Source organism: Amblyomma mixtum, chromosome 9, assembly GCF_055824585.1.
Source record: "Amblyomma mixtum isolate Tamu chromosome 9, ASM5582458v1, whole genome shotgun sequence".
Taxonomy (NCBI): domain Eukaryota; kingdom Metazoa; phylum Arthropoda; class Arachnida; order Ixodida; family Ixodidae; genus Amblyomma; species Amblyomma mixtum.
Window position 1 is genome coordinate 8,157,541 of NC_143020.1, and position 23,028 is coordinate 8,180,568.

The following is a 23,028-nucleotide window of genomic DNA, read 5'->3' on the forward strand; positions in this document are numbered from 1 at the left end:
CACACTGTGCGCGCCTATCGGACGTGCAACGTGGTCCACGGACATGCATTGTGCACGCCTAGCCTACAGCCACACCACACCACTCCGACAAGGACCAGCATGCCTCATCCCACATGTGGCTCTAATTAACATTAGCACAACGGTAAAAGACTACCGATTTTAATTTGCCAGATGGTTGAAACGTCCTCGAAGTTTAATATGGCTCGTTCAGATAAATGTTCATTTTTTTTATGAAGTGCCCGACTGGTAACATTTTCAAAAAAGGGTAAGTAACCAGGCTGGCATTGTGCTCAATGCGTTCTTTGAGGCTGTATTTCTCGTGCTGCCAGTTTTTAATTCTGGTTGATTGGCTTTCTTTCAGTGGTCTCAATCCTTTTCTGAGTGAACATAACCATGAGCCCCTTTTCTTTTCTTTTTCAGCTGCAGTGTCGTCACATGACCAGAATTAGCGGGGACCGTTTTAAAACCGTCGAGGTACCAAGCTTGCAGGAGGGACAGTAGCGACGCGCTGCCCCTGAGCGCTGGCACCACAACTCTCTCTGCGACGACTTCTCAACAGATTGCTCTTCGGCTGCCTGGTCAAGTAGTCCTTCCGCAACCCGTGCACTTCAGGAGTTGCTCAGCGCTGCTGGCTAGTAAGCAACGCCCTGGACCCATATGCCGCATGGCCGTCGTCTTAAAGGAATTCTAGTCGCTATGTCCCAGCAAAGGACATGGCACAGCTGGACTCGTTTTTGACCATTAAATTTTGTCCACCTGTCCATTAGCATTTTAGTAAAAATGTTTGTCAATGTGCACCTGCATTACTGCGCTCACCGACGCCTTTTTCTTTTTACAAACTTTCGTAGGAGGTTACGCCAATGCTTTTTTTTTACTTATTACGTTACGCTTGTCCTTTTTGAATCTGCGGGAGTCCTTTTGTTGCTTGTTTTCATGGCGCGAGACTTGCGCCAAAGCATGTGTATTCAGTTTTGTTTTCATGTGTTTAGACAATCGTGTGTTATTTGTACAAGCATTTTTAACTTGATGTATTAGGAGATCTGGTGTGAATTCCATAAATAAAAATGTTTACGTTCGTTCGCGCTGTTTATTCAAGATACGTTCCAGAAGCGCACCATGGACGCGCAACAAAACAGTAATGACTATACACACAGTCCAACAAAAAAACTGAGCTGGCGGTTACCAGCTCTAAGGCATTTTTCTGCTACAAGTGCTGCAACACCCAGTGCTGACTATTCGCACGTACGTTCTTTTTACCTCGACGTCAGCGAACGCACATTTGTAGGGTTAGATCTGCGGGATCTCTAAAACCGGAGCGCTTGTGGACCGAGCTCAAAACGCATTGACTTCCTATTCAACACACAACTCGTTTTCGGGTTCTGGCCATCCTCTTACATGCAGCGTCCCGAACACGGAGTCTCCTCTCGACGGTCGTGGGGAAAAACTTTGAAAGGATGGGCAACAGGGCATCGGTCATCGTCGACAGGTCTTCAGTCCAGTACTGCAGCTGCTTCTGGCATCCCGCAGGCCCGCATGGTGAGCCATTGCTGATGTTGCAGGCTAGAGATAGGTAGAGTAGGTTGCTATGAGTAGGGAGTGGGGTGCCGTAATAGTGGATGCCGTGGGAATTTGGGCACCACTACCTGCAATGATAGAGAGTTGGCCGCACCCTGCTGGATGCAGGCTGCGCGACGGGAAAATGTTCTCGTGGTAGATATCCCGGAAGCAGTTTGTATGGAGCTCTCGTCAGCTCGCGGGAGTGATGAGTGCGGTGGTGGTAGTTTACTTTGTTTGAATCCGTAATATTCGAAGATGTGCTAGAGTGTGAGTGTTTCCAACGGTGGTGCGTCGTCACTGAGGTGTCTTCACGGGCGGCATAAATCAAACTATTGGTTCATTTTTCAGCGAAAGGCTTTGGCCTACAAGAATGATCGGGTAAAATCTAGATGCATACCAAGGCAGTTACGTGTGGGGAGCGACCGGTTTTATAGGTTTCGGGATAGATAGTACGCGACGTCACGGGCGACATTGTGGCCTTAAATGCATGAATTCAGCTTATAATATTGGGGTAGGTGGCATCAAGAGATTTAAAAAAGCTCGCAAGATTTAACCTTAGTTTCGTTTAATCAATCTGGCTACTGGTAAAAAATATCGGTGCAGGACCTCTAAAAACGAAACTCAGTTAAAACTCAAGGAACTGGATGCAAAGCAGAGCGCAAGGTAGGCCACAATGTCCGCGATTAGAAAGCAAGCTGGTAATTCAACTGGAGGCTTTCTTCAATAGGCTTCACTTTGGGAAAGCGAGATGCGAGAAATGTAGTAAGCTGTTCATACAAGCGATTTGCGACTCCCTAGAACAAATTTCGCCATTGCAGGAGCGAAAGTCAAGAAAGATTCGCGGTTGGATTCTGTAGCTGGCACAGAAGGCCTGTCTACTTGGATTCTGCTCGGGACATGCAAAGCCACATGTCGGAGGAAAGCGTTCTATTATGACTGTGCTGTTGGCTTCGAGCAGGTACTCGACATGACGATGAAGCATGCGGTGCTAGTTGTCACTGATTGCTAAGGAATATTTTGTTGATGTTAGGGCTACTGGGCCTGTTATGTCACTGGTCAATCAAGAGTGGTCAATGCTTTGATGTGTTTTGCAGCAGGCGCCGCGTGCAAGTACCGTCGGCCGTGCATTAGACGCTACTAGTAGCCATTACTTGTCGCGATCGTAGCGGTGACTGCTTCCTCATTGTGTTCGCCTTATGGGCACGGTACCACCCTTGTATCGTTTAAATGGACAGTCGTACTTCCGACATCGGAAGAGCGGTTCATTTGCTTCCGGAAGGGCTACGTATGCCTTCGTTCGAACTCCGAGATATCCACGAAGAGTGGTCCCTTGTGCCAATTGTCGACGTGCTCTGCTGTAAGAAGAATGGAGTGCACAACAGTCCAGGCACAGCAGCGTGATAGTCTGGCTCCGGTGGTGGATGCAAGGCCTCGGCTTTTCAGGCGTCCAATCTCTTCCTTGGTCGCCGTTGGATACTGTGTTGGATTTTTAGGGTGTTTACATTTGCCCGGACGGTCTGCTATTGCTATTGTTGTTGGGCTTACAGTAGATGGCACATGCCCACACTAGCGGAACGGCAAGAATCGGGAGGCATGGATTGTTATTCACCAGCATTTTTACGTGGCCTAAAAATATTAATACAGTTAGTAATAATGGGTTTTATGGCGCATAAGCAACAAAGGCTGTGACGCGCCAAACACATGATTAGAAAAATACTATTAAACAAATGAGAGAGAAAATACATGTAGAGGTAATGCAGAGACGTTCACCACAAGGATGTTCCGGTTGGCTACCCTGCAAGGAGGAAAGAGAAGGTGGGCGTATAAGGAAAAGAAGGAAAAGATTAACGAAGTCTGGAGCAAGCACACCAAGCCGAGATATGAGCACTGAAAGTCAGGCCAACGCCGTAGTGGTCTGCATGCTTTGAGGGCTGCCGAGCGCTGCGGCATCAGCACAACGCAACGTCCGTCCTTCGTCGCCAAACACAAGACACTCACGCCGAGCAGACTGTCCACCATGAAGCAAGGTTGCTTTCCCTTGTGGTGTGATGTGATGATGGCAATGATAAAGTGAGACATCGCGGCTTCTCCTTGGAATGATGCGGCTAAATAAAGGCAGGTAAAACGCAAGCGGGAGTGCCACACCGATGGTTTCAAAGAATGGCATGGACTGAAAAGGAAAGTTTGAAAAAAATTATGAATTAAATGAAACAAAATGAAGTGAACTAAGAAAAGTAAATGTTGAAAGACTTAGCTAGCTTATTCTGCTTCGGTCAAGCCACACTTTCTTTTTTTGTTTTTGCGTCAAAAGACTTACCTTCAATACCGAAATCTTCGCGAGAAGAAATGCACCAAAACTACTCAAGTTATCAATCGCAAAGGGGGCAGAGACCTTGAAGACGAAAGAAAAAAAATCAGTTCTTTGCATTTACAACTAGAACCCATGGCCCAAGCCTTACAACGGAGCACCCTTGCTTCATACCTGAAACCAGTGTTCCTCCTCCGCGACGTTCATTGTACGTTATCTTGAGGAGAGTGTTCAAAATGAAATGCTTATAGCTCCTTTTCTCAGGAGACTTACGAGAATTTCGTCAGGAAATGGAGACGCACATAAGGCTGAAACACTGAGAAGTCTTTACAGAAGCAATATACAATAAAAATCAAGTTTACCGTACCGCAGCCCTAAAAGGGATTGACACCAGACCGCTGCAAAGACCATTCTGCTTTCCCCATTTAGACAACCCGGGCACTGCTAAAGGCACTCGCGCTGCGCGTTACTGTTGGTAGCCTCATGCACTACGTATTTTAAGTAGTTTTCTTTATATTTAACCCGTAATTAGTAGGTCTCCGGGTGGTCCTATACGTCCTCGGCGACCTGTGTATATCTTCTTCACCCCAGTATGTCGATACTGCAGCGTCTTCTTTGTCTTCATGTTTTGGGGTATGAATTTGGAGGCGCGTCTTTCTTTGATCATGGAGCTTTCTACAGAGGTGCCCAGAGGTGATGGTTATGATGAACACTTTTCTATAAAGAGCTTTGCGCCTCCGAACTGGGAGGCGTCTTCAATCCAGTCCTCCTATATCCTTAGCTTTTTGCTGCACTGACTTTTTATAGGGACTTCAATTTTCTGTTACTCCCATTTCTCTTTCATTTTTTTTTATCCCCACACCCCCTTTCCCCCGTGCAGGGTAGCAAACCGATTATTTTTGCGGTTAATCTCCCCGCCTTTCCTCTTCTACCACCTCCTCCTCCTCCTCCTCCGGTGTACCGGCTGTCTTTGGTCCTCTACGCATGAGCGGGATGTTCGGCCTCCCACTGCTGAGGTTATGGGTTTCGAATTTTCGGGCCCGCGTAGTGTGATACAGCGAATGGTGTTCCCCGTATAGCAGGCGTGTGTTTGGGTATAATGAGGTGTGTATGCGGTGTAAGAGGCGCAGGTGTGGATGTGTGCTCGTCTGTAGCTGCCTCCATGCTACGACTTCTTCCTGCGTCAGCTTCTCATGTGGTGGTGGTGGGGGGTAGATTAGCCGATTTAGCCAGTGATGGTAAAGGACCGCACAGTACTGCTGTGGTACCGGCTTTGGGGCCGCTGAGCCTTCTATTGGTACCCGGTTAGTAAAACCTCGGGCTATGGGTTCTGCATGCCGATTGTCGAGGCCGAACTGTCAGGATAAAGAGGCATCTAGACGAGTATTGTGCAACGAGCCTATCGGCCACAATGCCCGTCTCTAAACTTAAATGGTGCCAAAGAAGAGGTAGACTTCTAACGGCAGATCATATTGTTCAAATAAGGAATAACATCAGAATCACGGGAGTTACATCCGAGTTTTCCAAAACATCCGTAGACCGTCAGGACGCATTCCGCAGCCAGCTCGTGTCGAGTGGATATCAAGTAGCCTCATGACCTCCCAATGTCATGCTGATACTGCGACCCGATGCGTGATTCCTACCTAGTGGCTCTCTCGGCTCCTTACTCTGGAGGTAGAGGTGGAACAAAATGTTTTTGAAATCACTGGTGTAGTAACCCTGAGGGACTCTAGCTGTGCAGGAGCTCTCCGGCCTCCACTTCTGGTTTTGCCCGGTGGGGATTATGTCGCTCTCCTTTTAACAAGAAAGGGGCACCTCCGGCACCGCACACGTGCTCACGTGCTCTCATCTCTCCTTATGCAGAGCCCTCCCACGCGGTGTTATCCGTGCAGGGGAGGCTGCGCTTCGGAGGATCCAGGTAGTGGTCGCTCTGATACCTGTCGTAACTTGAAAGCGGCCTCAATTTTGAGGCTTATATCCCCGTGGTGTCCTAACTTGAAATCCTGGAATATTAAAGCTGATGTCACCACCTGATGCCTCAACATAAGCGGGTAGGTATATCTTGGCGAGACTGGGGCTATGGCAGGCACCACGAACTAGTGAGAGGAAGTCCCAAATTCTGACACTTTCAAGAGAGGTCTATGTAAACCAGATACCGAGGCACATGCACCACGAACGGCAGAAGAAGGAGAGCCACGGTCAATGCCCTGGCAAAAAAAAAAACTATCAAAGACCCGGAGACGGTATACATAACATCAGGGCCTACGCCGTGCCAGGCAGGTTCGCGATTGCTGCGGTCGACAACCAGAAGAGGCCAATCATGAGGGCTTGAATCAGTGTAAAGATCCTGTGGAAGCGGAATCACTGGCCATAGCCATCACCATCAAAACTCAAGATCAAGAGGGGAAGTCATCGCACATAGTGACGGACTCCCAACAAACTTGCAGGGACTACCTTGCTGGAAAACCTCACGGAAGGGCGAGCACACTATTAAGTACACTCTCACACTTACACAGAATAGCAGGGAAACCTGGTCACTAAGGCCTAGCTGGAAACGGGGTAGTGAATGATCTAGCTCCAGCTCTAACAAACCGGGCGGAACCCCATCCACCCCCCCCCCCCTCCTAGGACCGTATGTTGACAGACTAGACCACCTTCGGCTAGACAGAAGACAATTCTCACCACCACACAAACTGTCCTCATCGGGTGTTGTTGACTGTAGGAGAATGCAAACAAACACATATCCAAGTCCACATTTTGCATAAGATCAGACCCACATAATACCGTTACTATACTTGGTGGACAGCATGCCCCATGCTCTGCCATACCTCTTGGGAATGCCACGACAAGTCGGACAAAAGTTAATAGTGCCACGCCCGACACACGATCAGTGGGAGGAGGCCCTGACCAGCGACAACCTGGTCCAGCAAGCTTGAATCATCTAACTAGTCCGCAAGTCAGCTGCCGCCAGCGGAGCACTGGACTAGAGGCCCCGGCCACCCGGCTCCTGCGAATTATGCTATGCTAATTAAAAGTTTTCAGTAGGATACAGAGCTTGCTTGGGCCAATTGGCACGCAGTTCTAAAGAAAAGAACCAGCGGAAGGACGCAGGCACAGAAAGCAACACAGGGCGCCACTGGACCTGTGTCCCTCTCTGTGTGTGCGTCCTTCCGCTGATTTTTTCTTTGGAATTAAAAGTTTTCTCTATCTCTTCAACAGGAGCACGAGCACTTTACCGGGCATTTCTAGCACAAGGAGGCGCTGACCACACGCAGTTCCACGCGCTCCTCGAGGGCATTTTCCAGAAGAAGACGGACACGATGGAGCCTCAGGCTACGGAAGAAGGCCTACTTTCACCCCTTGGCGGCGGTCCCCCAGCGTCTCGGACTTCACCTTGGCGGGGCAAAGAGCTACTCTCAGCCGGCACCTGCCTTGGCTTCTTCTGCGGAGCCTCTTTGGCAGCGGCCACCGCCGCGCTGCTCTTGTTCACCATCCACGGAGCTGCCACGCGGGACGAGAGGAACGGCACTAGATCTCGGTTCTGCTGCTCCAGCGAGGCAGGCAGGCTGTTCGCCGTCATCGACAAGCACCAGTCGCCCTGCAGAGACTTCTACGCGTACATCTGCAAAAACGCCATCAGACACGGCTTTGTGCAGCAAGACGTGGCCAACGACATGCTGGTGAGCTTTCGTGCGGACATCCTGGTAGTTTTAATCACGAAAATCTGCTAACCTGCATTTGCATTTTGCTGGTTTCGCCTGCCGGCTAGTCTGAAACTGTTTCAAACAGCGAATTTCGCTAATAACTTTTGAATGCAACTTAAATAGTCACTCGAGTCGAGAGAATTGTAAACTATTTAATCATCATCATCTCATCATTAGCCTGACTATGTCCACTTCAGGGCAAATGCCTCTCCCATGTCTGTCCAATTTACTCTGTCCTTTGTCAGTTGCGGGCACCCCATCTCCGCAGACTTGATTGTGTATTGAACCTTTCCGGCTCAAACTTAAGCTGTTCAATATAAACAATCGATATCCTGAGGCCACTATGTGTCGGAGAAGGATAATTCACCAGAAAATAAAATTCTGTTGGTTCTTTATCAGTTTTGTTTGCATCATTTTAAATGGAACCAGAGGAACTTAATGCGTTCAAATGGGTTAGTCGAGTGATTCCTATGAAGATTTAATATCATCTGCTTTGAAACAGCGCTTGTCATTGCTGAAGTACAGCTAGTGTGTCAGTTTTTATCAAGCATATGCTATAATGACATGACGCACAGCTTCAGCCTGCGATGTTATGTTTCAGTTGCGTGAAGGTCGGTGTACTCTCCAACGCAAGCGGAATTCTTGAGTCGATTGAACAAAAGCATTGCTTCTTTTGAGAGACGGCGTGCAAGAAGCAGGGCGACTACGATCTCATTTTGAACATTTAAAGCCTCGAGCGCGACGCATCCTTTTGCATTTTCTAAAAATGTAGAAGGCGAAATGCTCAAAATAGAGTGAAAGGGGGTCCGCGTACTAGTGACCTCAGCTATACAGTTCACCAAACAGCTGAGCGGACGGCAGCAAAATCACAGTCAGTCTACACAGCCAGAGAGCTGGAGCCGCGCGCGCCGGCACACTTCGTCGTCAACTTCTTCGTCTGCCATCGAGGCAACCTGAGGCGCATTCAAAATAGTTCAGGCGCGTTAATTGTAATTCACTACAATGGCCCCGGGATGGAAGAGGAGCCATCCTGGCGACCTATGGTGCTGGCAAGAGGAGCGGGTCGTAATAAGTCTTGAGGCGACTGACATGGACAAGCTCACGGCCGCGACGACGCAAGTCCGACGAAGTTGTAAGCGGCTCTACAATATAATTAACAGGGGATGTTGATTCGACGACGCGGTAAGGGCCATGATGTTCTCTGCGAAATTTCGAAGACTGTCCTGGTGTAGTGGAGGGGACCCAAAGCCAAACTAAGGAACCTGGAGAGAAAGCGTGCGCGGTTTGATGGGCATCGTGTTCATGCTTTCGGCGACCTTGGGAGTCCGAGGTGAAAGAACGGGCCAGTTGGCGACATTCCTCGGCGTGCTTGGCGAGTTCGGAAAGGGGCATGCATTCGGAGGCGTCCGGAGTGTACGGCAAAACCGTGTCCATTGTGGAGGACGGCTCACGGCCATACAACAGGTAGAAAGGGGAAAATCCAGTGGTTGACTGGGTGGCGGTATTGTATGCGTACGTCACAAAAGGCAGTACAGAGTCCCAGTTAGACTGATCTGACGAGACGTACATGGTGAGCATATCGCCGAGAGTGCGATTAAAGCGCTCAGTCAGCCCGTTAGTTTGAGGGTGGTAGGCAGTGGTGGTCCGATGAATGATGCGACACTCTCTGAGGAGGGCTTCCACCACGTCCGAAAGAAAGACACGGCCTCGATCACTGAGCAACTCGCGCGGCGCACCATGGCGGAGAACAAAATTGTGCAGCAGGAAGTGGGCAACGTCACGAGCAGTGGCAGCGGGTAGTGCGGCGGTCTCTGCATATCGGGTTAGGTGGTCGACGCCAACAATTATCCAGCGGTTCCCAGATAACGTGTAGGGCAGCGGGCCGTAGAGGTCGACGCCAACACGATCGAATGGGCGAGCCGGGCACGGCAATGGCTGCAAGGGGCCGCTCGTACGTGGCGCGGGAGACTTGCGTCGCTGACAGGCGATGCAGGAGCGGACGTATTGGCGAATGTACCCGTACATGCCCCGCCAATAATAACGCTGAGATATTCTTTGAAACGTCTTCAACACACCGGCGTGGGCACATTGTGGGTCAGCGTGAAACGAGGCACAGATCTCAGAACGTAAATGGCGAGGTATCGCGAGGAGCCACCGTCGACCATCTTGCGTGTAGTTACGGCGGTAGAGCAGGCCATCACGGAACGCAAAATGTGGTGCCTGGCGGCGTAGAGTGCGCGAAGGCACAGCAGTGTGAGCGTTGGTCACGACGTCGATGATCGACGCAAGCCACGGGTCTTTGCGCTGTTCCGCAAGCATATCAGAGGCGGTAAGAGGCGAGAGGACGGGTTCAGGCACGGATGAGCATGCAGCGGCGGTGGGCAGAGGAGATCGAGATAGAGCATCGGCGTCCATGTGCCTACGGCCAGAGCGATATACAACGCGGATGTCGAACTCCTGAAGGCGGAGAGCCCACCTGGCGAGGCGGCCGGCCGGGTCTTTAAGAGACGACAACCAGCAAAGCGCGTGATGGTCCGTGACGACATCAAACTGGCGGCCGTACAGATAGGGTCGAAATTTCATGAGTGCCCAGACTATCGCTAAACATTCCTTCTCCGTAACGGAATAGTTGCATTCAGCCTTGCTGAGCACCCGACTCGCATACGCCACGACGTATTCCTCATAACCATCTTTCCGCTGAGTCAGGACAGCTCCGAGGCCGACGCCGCTTGCATCAGTATGCACCTCGGTAGGGGCTCTCGGATCGTAGTGGCGAAGTATGGGCGGCGAGGTAAGAAGACGGCGCAGTGTGGTGAACGCGTCTTCGCATTCGGGGGACCAAGCGGACAGGTGGTTGTCTGTTCCAAGCAGTTTCGTGAGTGGCGCAATGATCGACGCAAAATTGCGGACGAAGCGCCGAAAATAGGAGCACAGACCGATAAAGCTCCGAAGCTGCTTCATTGTTGTCGGCTTGGGAAACTCCGCAACAGCGCGAAGTTTGGCCGGGTCGGGGAGAACGCCTTCCTTAGATACAATGTGACCCAAGATGGTTAGCTGCCGGGCGCCGAAGTGGCACTTCTTCAGATTAAGCTGTAGGCCGGCGTCGGTGAGGCAAGTCAGAACCTGCTGCAGGCGCGTGAGGTGAGTGGAAAAATCTACCGAAAAGACAACGATATCGTCCAAGTAACAGAGGCACGTATGCCACTTCAGCTTCCGTAAGACGTTATCCATCATTCTTTCGAATGTAGCTGGCGCGTTGCACAGGCCGAATGGCATAACGGTGAACTCATAAAGGCCGTCGGGGGTAACGAATGCAGTCTTCTCACGGTCAGCGGCAGCCATCGGGACCTGCCAGTAGCCCGAACGCAAGTCAAGAGAGGAGAAGTATTCGGCGCCTTGGAGACAGTCAAGAGCGTCATCGATGCGGGGAAGCGGATAATTGTCTTTGTGGGTAATTTTGTTCAGTCGCCGGTAATCGACACAAAATCTGATAGAACCGTCTTTCTTCTTGACCAGCACCACCGGAGAAGACCAAGGGCTGTGAGAGGGACGGATGACGCCACGGTGCAGCATGTCTTCAACGTGCTCACTTATCACTTGACGCTCAGCCGCAGACACGCGATAGGGGCGCTGCCGAAAAGGCGGGTGGGAGCCGGTCTCAATGCGATGAGCCACGGTTGATGTACGGCCTAAAGGCTGATGGGCTGCATCGAAAGCGAAGCGGAAAGTGTGGAGAAGGGCTGAAAGCTGCTGACGGTAGGTGGACGGAAGAGTATCGTCGATGGCGGCGCGGAAAAGTTCGTCAGGCGCAGGTTCAGTAGCGAGCTCGGAATGCATGGCGTTTAGAGAGGGACCGCTGGCTGCCTCGTGGACATTAAGGGCAGAGAGAAGGCAGACAGGTTGAATGCAGCCAGGGGACTCACCAGGTAGCAGGGTAAGGGCACACGAGGATGGATTGTAGAGCAGCATCTTCGTGACACCCCGCCGAACATCGAGGACAGCAGAAGGTAGCGGCAGGTTCTTCCGGCGTACAAAGGAAGCAGACGGCGTAAATAAAACGGTGTCATCCGACGCGGCACGGCACGACAGGGAAACAAGGGCAGATGCTCCCGGCGCTACTTCAACATCTTCAGCGATAGTGACCTTGAGTGGCAAGGGGGCAGAGGTTTCAGTAGTAAGCTCGTCAAACAAAGGGGAAAATTCAACTTCAGCGCGGGCGCAATCGATGACGGCGTTGTTGTGTGACAGAAAGTCCCACCCGAGAATTATGTCATGTGAGCATGAGGACAGCACCAACAATTCGACTGAATACAATATATCGTCAATGATGACTCGCGCTGTGCACGAGGCGAGAGGGGCAATGCACTGTTCACTAGCGGTGCGGAGCGAGAGACCCGTAAATGGCGTCGTGACTTTGCGCAAGCGGCGGCAGAGTTTTTCGTGAATCACTGATACTGAGGCACCCGTGTCGATAAGCGCATGTACCGGCAGTCCGTCGACGATGACCTGAAGAACGTTGCGTGGGGAAAGCGGAGGCCTTGAGCTTTTCGAACAGCGCGCAGTTCTTGCCTCCGGAACTGCGGATCTTAGTTTCCCTCTTCAGCGGGGGGAGGGCGACGGCGCATTGGTGACAGTGAGCGACGGCGCGGTGATGGAGAACGTCGGGTCTCGTAAGCACGACGGTCGGGGGCGTACGCGTCTTGCGGCGAGGATGGAGAAGCCGAATAAAACATCTGGGATGGATGCACAGGGGTTGAGATGGTTGGCGATGCCACAATGCGACGGCGACAGTGGCGGGCGACATGTCCCGCGTACCCACAGGAGTAACAGATGGGTCGGTTATCCGATGTGCGCCAAGGGTTGTAAAACCGCTGCGGAGACGGCGAAGAAACCGGGGCTGGTCGTAGAGACGGGGCGGGGCGCAGGACGGGCTGACGAGGTGGAACAGTCAGGGGCACGGAGCGCGCCGCTGCTTCTGCGTAGGTCATCCGGGCGGGTATAGGAGATGGTTGGGGATACTGAGCCTCGGCGTAGGTTAAGGGAGCAACCGAAGGGACTGGATGTGCAGTAGGAATAGCCTCGGCAACTTCATGGCGGATGACCTCCTGCAATGGCGCCACCAGAGGAGTCGCAGCGTCGTGACTGGAGGGCATCAACGAGAGCTGACGCGCGACTTCCTCCCGAACAAACTGCTTTATCTGCGGTGACAGTTGCGCCGGGTCGGTGTCAGATGTGAGGGAAGCAAGCGATTCCTGCTGCGAGAGCGGAGAACGTGTGAGGATGCGTCGCTTCCGAAGTTCGTCAAAGTTCTGGCAATGAGTAATGACGTCGGCGACTGTGGTGGGATTGCGTGCCAGAAGCATCTGGAACGCATCGTCGTCGATTCCTTTCAAAATGTTCTCAATCTTGTCGCGCTCAGACATAGAGGCATCAACTCGTGTGCACAGGTTCACAACGTCCTCTATGTAGCTGGTGAAATTTTCACCAGGCAGCTGCGCCCGACTTCGCAGGCGTTGTTCCGCGCGCAGCTTGCGCACCGCAGGCCTGCCAAATACATCAGAAAAATTGGACTTGAAAGCTGACCACGTGGGGATGTCGGATTCGTGGTTTCTGAACCATAGGTTCGCAACGTCCGAAAGGTAGAAGATGACGTTGTTGAGTTTGAGTGCATCGTCCCACTTGTTATGGGTGCTCACCCGTTCGTACGATGCCAGCCAATCCTCGACGTCATCGTCGCCGGTGCCACTGAAGAAAGCGGGATCACGCTGCCGCAGCGCTCCAGCGCACAGAACGGTCGGGGTGGGTGGTGCAGGACTGGGCACGGAGTCCTTAGGCATTGTGAGCGGCGGGAGAAGACGGCTGCGAAGGTCCAGGGCGTCAGACGACCGCAACCTCCACCAAATGAAAGGGGGTCCGCGTACTAGTGACCTCAGCTATACAGTTCACCAAACAGCTGAGCGGACGGCAGCAAAATCACAGTCAGTCTACACAGCCAGAGAGCTGGAGCCGCGCGCGCCGGCACACTTCGTCGTCAACTTCTTCGTCTGCCATCGAGGCAACCTGAGGCGCATTCAAAATAGTTCAGGCGCGTTAATTGTAATTCACTACAAGAGAAATATTTATGAGCTGTAGGTGCTTCTGGCAAGGCCGGGGGGGGGGGGGTCACCTTTTTTAATTTTGTCTTGCTCTGCAATATAATGCTACGTCCACGAAACTGATTTTTGTGTGATTACTCTTTTGGTCGCTCAACACGAACTCTTTTGCGAGTGTGTCCACTTCTCGGAAATTGAAAGGAGGACAGCTTTCTGCCTTAGGCGTAGTTTTTTATTTATTTATTTTATTTCAATATACTGCAGGCCTATGCGGCCCAGGCAGGAGGGGCAAACAACCTAACAATACACAAAAGAAACGAAAAAACAACACAGCATCATTCGGCGATAACAAAGGGAAGATAAAAACAACAGCATTAAAAAATACAAAATGAGACAACTTAACCAAGGAAATGTTCTTCCAATGCGTTGCTAAAATTGCTTTTTGAAAAAGGGATTCTGGGAGCATGTTCCGATCGGAGATGGTTCGGGGGAAGAAGCTATACTTAAATGAATTTGTTCGTGCGAAGATAGGCTGCAGTGTGTGTTCCTTAGTGTGTCGTGTACGTCTGGTGGTAGAAGGTTGAACATAGTTAGGTATTGGAATGTTTACCTCGCGTGAAAGAATCTTACGGAGGAACAAAATTCGGTTTATTTTTCGGCGGTCTGAAAGAAGTGGGATATTATTTTCTGCCATTAGCTTTGTGGGAGAATCAAATCTGCTGTATTTGTGGAAAATAAACCTGACTGCTTTCCTTTGAATGATTTCAAGGGAGTTAATGTTCTTTTTTGTATGCGGATCCCAAATAATAGATGCGTATTCGAGCTTCGTCCGAAGAAAAGTGTTATATGCCAAAAGCCTAATATTAGAGGGAGCGGAACTGAGTTTTCGTTTTAGGAAACACAATGTTGAGAATGCTGAAGAGCAAGAGTTGCACTACTGCTCGCTTCTGTAACGTCCTAAAGTGCGAAATTTGCTGAAAAGAGCAATAATCCATAGAGGTTCAATGCTCTTGTGTTATGCTTACTGTTGGGTTCGTGCGATAAATAATATTTCTTCACCTATTAAATGACAGCCATACACATGTGGCAGGCTAATCTTGAAATGTTTTCCTTTCACTAGATGTAGACATTTTCTCTGGAGGACAGGACGTTTACTGGCACATATTAGACTGCGCAAGAAGCTAATTTCGCGCCACAGAAGCAGTCACAGGCTGGGGAACTCAAATGAGACCGCGCTGCTTATTCTTCAATAGGGCGCCAGGCCTCAGTGATTACATTTGTAATCATTATTATTTCCAAAATATTTTAGCGCTTGTAAGTGTGTTTTGCAGACAAAGTTTATATCCAAGGAGCAAACTGTTCCTTACTTGTACCCTTCCTTTTTGTTACGTAGGAATAAAAATGGTTTTCTTCTGCATGGTGCAAGGGGAAAAGGTGGCGCTAGCTGATGACAACAGCAAAGCGCACGCAGTTCCCGTAGCCCTTTACTACCTACTAGCATATGTCGGTGAGGTGAAAGGCCACTGAAATATGTTTAACTGCTAAATGTCCGAACTGCTGCAAAAAACTTACGACTTTCTCGCTCGCTTGAAGGCTTGGGGCATCCAACGTTGATGATTTGATGGGCCTGAAAGGGTCGCGGGATGAGAATAAAAACGAGAGTGAAAAAGCTCCGAAAGGCAAATTCGGATCAAAAGTATCACAGAACGCTACCTAGCAGGGAAACCTACTCCCCGAAGTGAATCACATATAATTTGCGTGTCTTTTGTGCTTCGTAAGAAAAAAAGGACAGGAAAGCATATCAGTGACAAGTGGATTGAATGCACTGTCTTAATCTTTCAATAACTGGATGCTCATACACTGCGCCACAGGAACGATGGGATTTTGTTTATTCATTGCGCTCTAACTCGTTCTCACTACTATTCTCATATTTTCGCGCATGCGCTGAATAGATAATCGCGCGCCGGTGAATGTCTGGTATACTCCTATAGCTTCCCTAAAATTTACACAAGCACAGAAAAATTGGAGAGGAAAACCGATCGGACGGAGAAAGACAGGCTCCATCAATGCTCTGTACTGTTTTCTTCGCTGGCGTACCTTTTTTGAAGCGTGCACGTAAGGTGATACGTCGCTACACTCGCATTCTAAAGAGCGCGCCTGTGGTAGTGGGAAATTTAAATATATCATTGCGCAGGCTTTGACTGTGTGTTGGGGCCTTTGGAATCGTTTGAGGTATAACCGCACAGTGGAAGTCCATGTATTAGAGGTCGTTGAAAATAAAGGCAAGTAAACTGTTTAACACTATACAACTAAAATTATCTTGGCATGCTCACTGGGAGGTAACATGTCTTTCTTTTATTCACATTGCAATGCTTGACAGGAGATATCCAGGTCTCACTCTCTTCTGGCGGGATTTAGCGAAATTAGGAACGAGTACAGTCCACCTCCAGAGGGTTCTTCGGGATCCTTACTTATGACATGTTCAAAATTTTAATGAATTTAGCGCCGCACACTTAAATTTATACACGAAAAGACTTACTCTATTGTCACGCTTGAAGGAACCATAAAGGAGTCATACTAATGAAAGAAAAACAAAAGCTATTATTTTTTGACCAACATTCGGAAAATAGTGTCTCCAACCTACCAGAGTGCGCCTGTTCATTAGAAACAAAACACTAAAGCACACGCTTTCACTCTGGGCTGAGCTAGAAACCGAAAATTTACTTCGTTTTTATTTATTTTTTTACAAGATACTGCCGGCCTCAGTTTGAGGCCCTGGGCAGGAGTGGGCATACAATAATACGTACATGAAATGCACATAACAAAAAAAAGCACCACAAGAATTCAAGTGAGAAGGAGAGACGAAATCGAGCAGTAGTAATAGTAAGGAAACGTAAACCGCGACAAAATTCAGTTCAAGAGATTATTCCATCTTTTCAGTTGAAGATTGAATAATGCTTCTTAAACTCAAGCTGAATTACATGAATTACATTATGTTCAAGTGAAACCTGTGGATCAAGGAAAAACTTACTTTGTGCCGTGATAAGAGATTTGCTAAGGCACATGTTACATTATATTGGCTGCAGATCTTGCAGTACAAGCTTGTTTGGGTGTAATAAACCGGACACCTAAGGTTACTGTTTGTGGAGTATTCTCACGACATTCGTTTCAAATTTGGTGCCGAAGTATGGAAAGGATGATTAGGAGATTTGTTACGCAGTGAACAGGAAGCGAAGTTGTCTGCTCGTTTCGGCAACTATCTCAGCGGTACGCTTTTCAGTGCTTACTCGATCCAAGCAGCAAGTTTAGGCTGACGACGGCCTGCATCGGCCGCCAACGTTTGCCCAGGGTGTGCCGAGAAGGTTGGAGATTCAGTGGCCCCACGTTTGCCGACGTCCATCCCTACTCTATGTATGCTAAGGTGTTTGAACCTGTGCACTGCGCATCATTTCACCCTGTTCGCTCTCCGCAGGGAACATAGCAGAGCTGAGTGCCACACTCCAACATATAACGGTCATTGCATACGCTATCTGGATACCAACTGCATTTGATAGAAGGTGAACGCGCCCGGTTTCAGTTGCACCAAGCGACAACTGCTACGGTTTTTATCCAGTTTAGGCGTAGTGAAAGTCTGATTGGCGCTAACGTTATAATTATAGAAGGAGTAAGCGCAACCCTTGTCAAAACTGAAAGACCACTGGGTTTCCTGTTGGGCCATGTGGCGTGAATTGCGCATCGGCAGTTTTGAGAAGCCTTGAGGCGAAGAAGCACTAGTCCTCTCTCCTCTGTCCTGCAACGTGGGACTTCCCGGATTCTGCGAGAACATCAGCCCTGGCGCTTCCTAACAAAGCCGTGAACGATCAAGATAAATTATGTAATGCATTGGCAGTCCGCGAATAGAACATCGTTCGTACGTTTAGTACCCCGAAAGATTGTCGACGTTGCACACTGTGCTACATGAGATACATGTTAATATGTAAAACACTCTCCGCGGCGGGTTTCCCTTACCTTATCGCCGCTTGGATATCGAACCCACACAAAACAGTCCCTAAAGATGGGGATCTGCACTCCGTGGTACTATGCGGACAATGTGACTCTAATTTCATTCTACACTTTGGTTCAACGACACGAGTGTCAATGCTCCGTAGTACGACCAAAATGACCGTTGTGAACAAATTTCATTATGTGTCTTTAATTAGATAATTGGTCCTTGTCCTGTTGTGCAATTTCGCAGGAGGACATCATCTCCAACATCATCAAAGGAACACAAAACTACGGCAGCCCGGCTGCGGCAGCACTTCACGCTCTCTACACATCGTGCCTCAATGAGGTTTGGCGTCAAGATCAGCGAGCCAGAGATGTCGCGACGATCGTGCTGGAAATCGCAAACACCTCCAGCCGAATGAGTGGCGAAGATTTGCTACGTTTCGCCCTCGCGGTGGATAGGCGATACCACCTCAAGTTTATTTTCACTTTAATCAGCCGTACCACTAAAACACAAGTGTTCGTGTTAAAAAGGAGGCTACTCCGGACCACCGAATACAAAGCATTTTGCGACGATTCCTGCTACATCACTGCTCTCTCCATCCTGAGCGCGCATTTCGGCACTAACTACACCCGGAAGGACGTGTCCGCGTGGGAAAAAAAATTTCCACTTGACAAAAAAAGAACTGGTTCGTTGTCTTTAGAAGAGATGAGCGGCATCTTCGGCGGTCTGAAAGTTCCGCAGCTACGGGACATATTTCTCGAGTTTCTTATCGATATTGACCAAGTTAGGGAATTTCAGACGATCTCCAAGGCTGCTTTCTCTACGGACGTACGCCTCTTGAGGAGCGACCAGCCGTTGTCCTTATGCTACATGCTACTTGTTGTCGCCCTGGATGCCATGAGCTACATTCAGAGGGGCAACACATTGAAATCGCCAACAGTGCGTAGCAAGGAAGTCTGTAACGACCACGTGTTCCAGAGTGGCCAGCTATGGAGGGTCACGTATGTGGCGGCCCTCGCGAGTCCCGCGAAAGACCAGCAGCTGCATAAGATCTTCGAGGAGACTCGAAAAAGATTCGTGGAATACGCCCCTATCCTGCGGCTCATGGCGGCGCCAAATGACACGGAGCACTTACGGACGATGGTCGGCAACTTTACTCTGAAGCTACCCGGCGACCTGGTGTTCCAGGAGCCGGCCGTTCCCCAAATGTCAAAGCAAGGATTCGCTCGAAACCTGTTCTTGGCGCACAACTTCGAGTTCGACGCTAAAAAGGCAAATATGAAACGAGGGTTCCCCTGGATTCGAGACGACAATGAGCACAGAGCCAACAACCGTCTGTACTTTTTGAACAAGGCCACCCTGTACGTGTCGTCTTCGGGCTACGGCTGGCTGAGTTCGGGCACCCTCGATCCACTGCTTGCCGACGCCGCGGTGATTGCGAGTCGTATGGCAGCTTTGATGTGGAGCAACGTGCGGAGACCGGCGGGCTGGTCTCGACAAACAATGGCGGCGTTCAAAGAGTTCAGGTAATGTATAGTACTCTGTTGTGAATGAGCCAAAAAAAAAACCAAGCCCTCACGAAATAACGTGGCCTAATCTTTTGCGAGCATTTTCGGTTAAGATCATAGTTTGCTGTGAGCTGAAGGTTCCTCTATCCCCAGCACAGTAGCTACCGCCCGCGGGTATATTTCACAGCTGCAAATGCGAAGTATTCCGGCGAGGTCATCTTAAAGCGCTTGCTGTACCCTTTAGCAAAGTGGGAGCCTAAAGTGACTGAATTTAATTTCATTTTTGGGCCTAAGGTTCGGAAATTATTATGCACAACGGCCTCCGCTGCTCTCATGACATGAAATCCATAATTATCGGTCTGCGTAATATGAAGTCTAGTTAAATGCTTCCTGTTCACATCGCGCTTTAAAAATAACGTGGCGCTTTACGCAACCAGTCATTTTTAAAGTAATTGTTGGTAGCGTGTAGTTGTTTCGCCCGCAAAATAACGCTGTGATTAATAGTTTCATGCCAGGCTTAGAGAATGCTCTGAGTTGTCTCAGCACTGCCGTCACCATATTCCGCATTCAACCTTAAAAAAAAAGTTCACTCCTAATTAACCTAACTTTAGTTGGGATGTTTTCTTTAAGATGTTGCACTAGACATTAGGATACACGGTCGATCATGGCAGTGGCGAAACCAGAAATATTTTTTGGGGGCTCTGATGTGCCACCGTTAAAAAAAAGAAAGACAGCATGCGCCCGAAAACATATCTTAAGTCATTTTTCTGCTGCAATAAAGCCGAAAGGTTAGTTGTTTCATTCATTGTTACATCCGCCTTAAGTGCTTCTGCGCTATTAGACTAAACATAATCAATAACTTGTCCCGTGTACATGTCACACCACATTCATCAGCGTCACAAAGTTGGAATGGAAAAAATATCACACCATATCTACATTTTAGTCTTTACTAACAAGCGGATCACGTGAATAGAACCTTCCCGGAGAAATTCTCGACATAAGTGATAACGAGTATTTTCGGACCGCACTAACATAATTAGCAGGAGGATGAAACTGTTTTGTAACAGTTATTGCATTAGTTTATGTATCTTGTTATTTGTTACCACTCCTCTCGAATGCGTTCGGCCCTGAGGGTTCAATAAATAAAGTATTCAGGTTCTAATGCATCTTTCAAAAAAAAGATATTTAGACATGTTTTTTCAGCCTTAATAAAGTCTGTTGGCAAACATTGTTTATTGCTGAGAACCTAAATGTTAAATACGTAGCACTATAAGCAGGAAGCTCGGCTATTATAAACTGAGTGAGGGACAAGATAACAGCAAAAATGTACAAAAATGCACTAGTAAAATGAATTCAGTACTGTATCATGCCGATATAACAATTATACTCCGCGCAAATAGAGAAGGAGCGCACTCGTAGTACCTTTTCTGAAAAGTGGAAAACCACGAACAAGTTCTAGGAGTCATAGGCCGACAGCCCTCACCAGCTGTACAGCAAAATCATTCGAAAGTGCTGTCGACATATGACTGATGTTCGTACTTTAATATCGGCGACTTTTAGAATGCATCTATGTGGATTTGAAAAATCATGAACGACCTACCGCCTTGTTGTCCCAGAAAACACCATCGGGGAGGTGTTCATCCACAAGCAGTATGGTATCGGGTCTTCTTCGACCTCGAGAAGGTCTGTGATGCCACGTGGAAGTTTGGTATCCTTCGTGACTAGCAGACCTAGGTATACACGGAAGGATGCCATACTGCTTGAACAACTTTAAAAGCACATTTTGCGTCCGCCTAAGAGCAATTCTTTCCATTACTTTCACACAAGAGAACGGCGTACCCCAGAAGTGTATTCTAAGCACGGCAGATTTCATTTTAAAAATGAATTCCCTACCTATAATAGTTCCCAAGAGCGTAATGTTTTCGGTTTATGTAGATGACCTACATATAGCATGCACTTCGTTCAGCATATGTATGTGCAGAGAGACAAATACAAATGTAACTAAATAAAATTGGAAAATTGTTAGACACTATATTGAAGGTAATGGTTCATTCTTCTGATCTTCTGATGTTCTTCTGTTGATTCTTCTTGCGGATATATTGATTTTTGTAGTGAAATTTTACATTAGATGAAAAATAGCGTTCATAAACGGTTTCGTGCTCACAAATTCTTTTGTCCAGAATTGTTGGGCATGTATATACTGCCGCGTATTATTGTAGTGCCCGTTCGTTCGGGCAAGGCAGCAGGAAAGGGGTGTTATCATTTTTGTTCGTGACGCAGGAAGCGACCGGACTTATCTCGATTGATCACAGCCATGAAGAGCTGCATCTACGTGTTTCCAGATTAGTCTAGATGATCTCGACCTGTCAACTCGAAGTTTCCCTGCTGGCTTTAAATTGAACGATGCCGCGAGCAGCGGGCATTCGTAGTTCGACGACCGCCGAGCACGCTTGTCGCTACGTGCTCAGTGCTGCGTCACTGCGCATGTGCTTGACTGATCAGAGCATTGAGTTCAGCTGTTTTGTTTTGTATTTTTTATGTTAACACAGAACAAAATAAACTTCTCTTTCCACGCTACGCCCGAGCTCGTCCAGACCCAGCGAAGTTTTTTTCGGCGCTGGCTTGATGAGAATTTCGTCAAGTGCAGGCGGGCCTCGGATCCACTGCGACCCCGAGGTTCCGCAACCAGCCTCCCAGCCCAGGCGCCGTGCCTTTGCCGGTGCTCGGGCAACATCGTGACCTTCAAGCAGCAGCCCAGTCGGGCGCCCGTGACGTCATGGGAGGCCCGGGACCTGCTGCTCCTCCGGTGTTCCGTGCGCCGCCCCCAAAGGCGCACTGTTTCCAATTTCAAGTTACTTCCGACGCGACGGCTGACGACATCGTCGACGGCATCGAGTCGGTTGTCGACCCGAAAGGGCTAGAGAGCCTCCAACACCATGGAGGCATGAAGTTCTGCGTCGCCTTGGCCTCGGCTGCGGCGGCGGAGAAGATGCTAGTGGAAGGCGCCTTCAACGTGAACGGCACTTCCGTTCCAGTAGCCTGCGTGGGTCCCGCCGTGGTCCACGTGACGGCTTTTCGTGTGCCGCTGTACGTGGGAGATGCGGCGCTGGCGGCAGCACTGACCTCTTACGGCAACGTGTTGGACATCACCTACCCCGTCCTCAAGGGCCGTCGTCACGTCGGCAACGGGTCGCGCGTGGTCCGGATCGAGATGAAGCAGGCGGTGCCGAACTTCTTGACCGTCCAGGGCCACCGCGTCATGTTTGACTATCGACGTGTCCGGAAGGTGTGTTCCCGCTGCGGCCAGGACGGCCACATCGGCGCGGCTTGTCAACGCCGCGGTGCGCTCGCTGCGAGGTGTTCGACCACGACACGGCCGGTTGCGGAGCGGCTTGCAGGCGCTGCGGCGGAAGCCGCGCCACAGCGGACTGCCTGCGACCACGGTCCTATGCGGCGGCCGTCGCCTCGAGGAAGGAACCGACCAAGGACAACGTGGCCCCAGAAACACGGAGCACACCAGCCGTCCGGACGTCGGTTGCCGACGAGCACCCAACGACCAGCCGCTCGAGGGAGCCCGAATCCGCCCCCGCGACGGAGGTGCCCGGGAAGGAGCAGCACCACGAGGGGTCACCTTCAAACGAGGTGGAGCCGTTCGGTGCAATTTTCGCCGAGCCCTTGGCGCCGCTTCCCGGCACAGACACCTACGACACCGTGAGCAGCAGCGACGAGTCGAGCGTGGCGTCGGGCGACCTGGAGGTACCGGAAAAGGCACGCCGCTTCGCCTGACAGGCGACTTGACGTGCGGCCAGGTGTCAGGGCCGACGACTCCTCGAGGTGTGGACACCGCGCGCTTCCCGTCACCAGCCAGCCA

General features: G+C 49.8%; 1 protein-coding gene across 1 annotated transcript; it reads left to right on the forward strand.

Moving 5' to 3' along the window:
* The first annotated feature begins 7,185 nt into the window (after positions 1-7,185).
* Positions 7,186-19,179, forward strand: LOC149328221 (uncharacterized). The gene is made up of 2 exons (XM_089559622.1): positions 7,186-7,545; positions 17,896-19,179. The coding sequence occupies exons 1-2, from the start codon at positions 7,186-7,188 to the stop codon at positions 19,177-19,179; spliced, it is 1,644 nt and encodes a 547-aa protein (XP_089415748.1).
* Positions 19,180-23,028: the final 3,849 nt, after the last annotated feature.

Excerpts from the sequence above, each read along its gene's own strand:
- LOC149328221 (XM_089559622.1), top strand. The coding sequence starts at position 7,186 with ATGGAGCCTCAGGCTACGGAAGAAGGCCTACTTTCACCCCTTGGCGGC. Across the intron at positions 7,546-17,895 it reads ACGTGGCCAACGACATGCTG|GAGGACATCATCTCCAACAT; the intron begins GTGAGCTTTCGT and ends GCAATTTCGCAG.